Here is a 6,080-nt window from a genome sequence, read left to right as displayed (position 1 = left end):
TTCTCCCCCCATTTCTTTTTCTCAAGCAAAACATATATCTTTTTCAAATATTTTGTCCCTTTTTTAGGTGGAGTATTTTGATTTTGTGTTTTATTTGGTTTAATATTAAAATGTGCCTGAGATTTACAAAAGTATTACGATACATACTTCATTTGCTCAGAGAAATATTAGATCAAAACATTCTCATCGGAGAATTAAGGGAAAGATTTGCCCACAAAAGGATGGGTACCAAATTTAGTGAGCAGCTATGTCTTATCTTTAGCGAAAAACCTGCCAACTACTCAAATATAGATAAGGAAACTGCAGATCAGAGATGTTATGTGACTTCTGTTAGAGCACAAAGGAAAGGGAACAGGAGGGTCTTGAATCTAGGTGTCCTAATGGAATATCTTCTTTGAATGTATTTGAGAATCTGTATAAGACTGGACAATTGTCCCACCCTTAACCCTGGGAAAACAGAATGACAAAACAATTCTTTGGGTATAGTATTTCTGGGCTCATACTATACACATGTATCATAAAAAGATATAAGAAGTTTCCTGCATATATAGGAGACAGTTTGCATATGAATTGAGAAGAAAGATTCCTTAATGAAGAAATAACTTACTGCACAGTTACCCAGATCATTTCAAAGGTACTAGTGTACAATAAATAGGAAGATCTTAACAATTATGGGGTTAATAGGATTACATGGGTAAAATTTTCACAGGATGATGAGGAATATATGAATTATTATCTCTATCATTGCAAGGAGTACCCATATCAGTAATATAAAACTTCCCTTTAAAAACTAAAATCTTTCCTCTTATTAGGCTATATCTATATTTAAATGAAACTGTGAATATTGAGCACACCTAGACACCTCTTTTGCAAACATACAAGGATAACAATATAATTACTTCTTGTAGTATATTATTATCCTTCAAAACACATTTTCCAAATTGTTAAATTTGGAATTTAAAATATTTTTTAAATTAACTTTGAATCAAAGACCTGGTTTCAAATGGTTCCATATGTTTTCTTACTAATTGTATATCCCTAAGTAAGGCACTTAACCTTGCTGTCTCAATACTCTCATTTGTAAAAGTAACAAATTGTTGTTTAAGTTTCTTCTAGTTCTAAACCAAAAATCCTATGTTGTCTGCATCCATAGATTCTCCTCCTCCTAATGTTTGCCATAATTGTATCAAATGATTTTTGTATTTTCAGAAAAAAATATCTCAAAAATTGGAGCATATTTAAAATATTTGAAAATGAGAGCATCTGAACATGATGTTTCTAAGAATCATTTACTAAAAAAGTCACCTCATTCTGTAGACATACACCTTGAATTTATGACGCAAAGACATTACCACAATCTCTAGTACTTAACCAAAAATAGAAGTATCAAAACAATTCTCTCTTATCTGCCTGGATATATTTTTTTTTTGTTTTTCATTGAGAAGAGGAAACAAAAAGCAACGAACTGGGCACCTGCATATGTTCAAGGGAATCAGAATGATTTAATGTGTATAACATTCTACTTCTTTGTGTTCTACCCATTTACTAGGAAATAAATACTACAATTCACAATGGGAATTAAAGGATGAATGGATAGTAAAGATGGATATTTAGAAGAAAGGAGAATCTACAAATCTACCTTATTCCAAGGTAATGATTTCTCAGATTTTTTTTCCTGTTTGGATATTTAACTAAAGAGTTAGTATATATCCTGTAAATCTTTGAAAATTAATAATATTAATTATATAAGGTATCATTTATATTCTGAAGACAACTTTCTACTCCATAAATTTTTCATGGCAGTTTTCACCTCTGAATTCCTCACAGTGTAGATAAAGGGGTTTAACATGGGGGTGACAAGAGTATAAAATATTGTTACAGCTTTATCCACGGGGAAGGTGGTCACAGGTCGCAGATACATGAAAATACAGGGGATAAAGAATAAGAAAACCACAGTGATGTGAGAAATACAAGTGGAGAGGGCCTTGCGTCTCCCTGCAGAGCTGTAACTTTTCAGAGAATGCAGTATGATAACATAGGATGTCATTAAAACAATAAAACTGATCATAGCTAACCCGCCATTAGCAGCAATTAGTAGACCAACAAAAACAGTGTCTGTGCAGGCAAGTTGGATCAAGGGAATAATGTCACACATAAAGTGGTCTATGACATTGGGCCCACAGAAGGGAAGCCAGAATGTGGTCAGAATCTGCCCCATTGAATGCAGGAAGCCCACTGTCCAAGCCAAACCCACCAGGTTACAGCAAAGACGGTGGTACATTATCGTTGTATAGTGCAAGGGCTTGCAGATGGCCACATACCTGTCAAAGGCCATTACTATGAGGAGGAAAATCTCAGAGCCACCAAATAAATGTTCCACAAACACCTGAGTCATGCATCCATTGAAGGAAATTGTTTTCCTCTCACAGAGCAAATCAGCAAGCATCTTGGGGACAATGGAACTTGAATAGCACGCATCTATTAAAGATAAGAAGGCAAGGAAGAAGTACATTGGGGAGCCCAGAGTCTGGCTGGAAGTGATAGTGATCATGATGAGTGCATTACCCACCACAGTGACAATGTAGGTAATTAAAAATAAGACAAAGAGGATATTCTGAAAGTCAGGGCTGCCCACGAGACCTAGCAGAATGAATTCCGTAACGTTATTCCTATTTTCCATCTGATGGTCAAAAAGATTCTGAACTTAACAGAAATGCCAGAATCCATTGAAAATGTAGGTGTTTGTGAATGTAGATGAATTCTGATTAACACACATTTCAGCTGTAGTAGCACATTTCTTTGCACAGTATGTCTGTAAAGTGATGGAGAAGATATATTATTTGCATATAATTAACCACACACATAAACAGGCATCAATAATTATCTAAACACATACCAGTAGTTACATAGAAAATTATAAAATAAATCAGCTAAAAAGGGAGGGGTCACATTATTTTTATATACATATACATATGTATACATATATGTTTATATATATATATATGTCACATTTTGTAAAATGCCATGGAATTTTCTATATCTCTTATGAAAATTTTATAGTACACTATTCACGGGTGACGCTACCTTCTTTTCTAAGGAAAATCTGAGTTCTAATCTTGACTATGAGACTTACCAGTTGTGTATCCTTGGTCTTGTTATTTAATCTCTATTTATGTGATTTGTAAAAGGAGGATAGTAAGACTTCCTGACAGATTCTTCTAATATGAGATAATATTTGTTTAACCCTTTGCGAATCATAGAGCATTATATACAGGCTGGCAATTATCATTATTATTATAGTTATTTTCTCCATAAATAAATATATCAAATTTTTAATGGCATTAAAGGTTAAAATAGGATTTATTTTAGAAAATTAAGAAAATAAAAAATATATCCAGGTTTTTTGTATCATATTTATTATGTAATATAAGGGATATCAACTTTTATTTTTAACAGCAGGCATTCATATGATAATATAAATGCTAAATAAATTTAAGACATCTGACCTCTGGTGCTTTGAATCATTTTGGTACAGGACTGGAAAGTCAGGCTACAGGGTTTACTTATGGGTTGTTGCCCACCAACTCCTATCTGCAACTTTTTCTGAAGACAAATAAAAATGAAAATATAAAAAAAATGATTTGATAAAATATTCCTGTTCAATGCAAGCCAAGCTAATTACACGCACACAATGTAACCATTTGAATAATCACATAATTGTGTTAAATTAGCAGTTTGGCAGCTTAAAGGGATGAGGAGGATATTTCTGCTTAAGTACTCAATTGGGGAACTCAACAGAGCAAAATCTCAGTTAACTTTTTGCATCCTCCTTCAGCAGAATCAACAAAAGTAAGAATCACAGGCTTCTTGTTCAAGTCTGAACTTATACCACAAAGGTGCTTTTTGAAAAAAAAAAAAAACTAAGAATCCATTCATTTTCATGATTTTTAAAATTATTGGTCAGTAAGTTATAATTTAGAAAATATTCTTCTCACTGAACATCAAGTAGATGAGTTTGTGGGGAGTACAGAGATTGAGATGAATTGGACATCAAGGTGCTGTTAGAATTGGATGATCTGAGTTGGGCTCCTACCTTTATATATATTATCTGTACAACCTTCAGCAAGTCACTTAACCTCTCTGTTCCTCAATTTCACCAACTGTAAAATTAAAGAATTGTACTATTCAAGGTCACTGAGGTCCCTTATAGCTCCAAATCTACTATGCGATGTCTACGTTTTTTTCTGTAAGTACATATATAAATATATATGTGTATATATATATATATGTATATATCAAGATGTTGTCACCCAGAAAACTAAAAAAGACTTGTCCCAGGACTTAAAGCTCACATTTGGTGGTTTTGTGATTTGAATTTTTTTGTAACTTCTATTTCAATGTCATTTCTATTACACAGTATCAAAGAACAAAGAGAAGAGAAAAAACTAGCTATGGATCAGAATGCTTTTCTTCAATGGTTGTGTCTAGCTGCATATAAACTAAAGTTGAAGAGTAATATGCGATGGAAAAAGCACACTGACTCCAGTGACTTAAAAAAAGAACCAACTCCATAAATAAATATTATTTCTCAAATAGGGCAAATAGATTCTGGCTGTATCTATGAACAAACCTGCTCACACATCTCCAGACCCATTGCCATGAGTTTATGAAGAAAGTAAAATAACCTAATTTTGATAGGATCAGAAGAAATTTTGACAGTGATAACTATGTATGATGATAGGATGGCTTAAACCCAATTAAAAAAAAAGATCAAGCCAGTGACTGTGTAAACATAGCAAAAGTCTTGAGTCAATGTAATTAGCCTGTCTGACACAGAATTCTCACCTATGATGCCTTTGGACTGGTATTCAATCCCAGATACCTAGACAGCTGGCATAGGATGGTCCAGTGAGAACAGAAAGTATATCCAGGAAAGTTCTGACTGGCTCAGTTACAATAAGTCTCTGTTGGTTAATAAACATGTTCTCTCTGGCATCTTTGTAAAATGCTTTTCTCTGAGCTTCAAATGTTTTTTCATGTATTGTGTTTGGGAATACATTCTGTGAAGCATCTTATTCTGCAGTAATGAGATCTCATGGGCATAATGCTAATTATATATATGACACAATTAACTTTATGTTAATTGAACATTTTTTAGGAACTTTGAAGTGCTGACATATTTTAACTTAATGTTTACCACTTGACTATCATAATGAAGGAGGTAAAAAAAAATAATAGACTGATTCAGTCTCCACATTATCCAGCCATGTTTGGTGAAATTCTACAAATTACTAAGCATCTACCATGATGAAACCATTGTGTTTAACCAAGGTACTACCAAGCTTAAAGACAATGAATTAGCTCTTTTCAGACCTTATAATCTAATTAGCGTTGAACACTTACAAAAAGATAAATATACAGTAGAATGTGAAAGAATAAAAGAGAGATCCCTGTTAAGCATTCTAAGGAAACTGGAAAAGGATATGATGATTTTCAAAAGAATAAAGAAAAGTTTCATGACAGAGAACCTGATAAGGATCTTGAAAGATATTAATGAGTTTATCATACCAGGGTCATCTCCCTGATTTTCAGCAAATATTATGTCTGTCATGCCTAGGTTTATGTGTGGATGGCAGGATTCTTGGGATTTATTTTCCTTGTTATTAGTATACCAGGAAAGGTGAACCCACAAAGTAACTGTACTTGTGCTCTACAAAGATAAGAATAGAAAACACACATACACACACACACACACACACACACATATATATATATACATATATATATATATATATATGAAATTCTTAGCTGAGGAATGAATATGGTCCTCACTGACTCCACTATAAATTTATGTAATATAAGCTTAACTGTCCTCTTGCTATGACAAGGCAATGGTTCTGTTCTTAATTAATCAACTCACTGTTTCTCTCTCCATAAGTGGCTATTTCCCAGTTTCTCCTTTACCCTCAACCACCTCACCCCTTTACATCTTCCCCATTAAAGTATATATGTATATATATATATATATATATATATATGTATATATATATATATATATATATATATATATATATATATAC

General features: G+C 32.9%; 1 protein-coding gene across 1 annotated transcript; it reads right to left on the bottom strand.

Annotated features, from left to right (window-relative positions):
• Positions 1–1,753: 1,753 nt before the first annotated feature.
• Positions 1,754–3,189, bottom strand: LOC138163477 (olfactory receptor 4C12-like). The gene has a single exon (XM_069090935.1). It carries the CDS (start codon positions 2,678–2,680, stop codon positions 1,754–1,756), a length of 927 nt encoding a protein of 308 aa, XP_068947036.1. The 5' UTR covers positions 2,681–3,189.
• Positions 3,190–6,080: the final 2,891 nt, after the last annotated feature.

Source organism: Petaurus breviceps, unplaced genomic scaffold, assembly GCF_028583685.1.
Source record: "Petaurus breviceps papuanus isolate PSGF00001 unplaced genomic scaffold, PetGlider_PUasm1.0 188, whole genome shotgun sequence".
Taxonomy (NCBI): domain Eukaryota; kingdom Metazoa; phylum Chordata; class Mammalia; order Diprotodontia; family Petauridae; genus Petaurus; species Petaurus breviceps.
Note: the sequence above shows the minus strand (reverse complement) of the source record. Positions and strands in the feature narration are given on the sequence as shown.

Bases quoted from the DNA above. Each gene is read 5' to 3' on its own strand.
- LOC138163477 (XM_069090935.1), bottom strand. From the start codon at position 2,680: ATGGAAAATAGGAATAACGTTACGGAATTCATTCTGCTAGGTCTCGTG.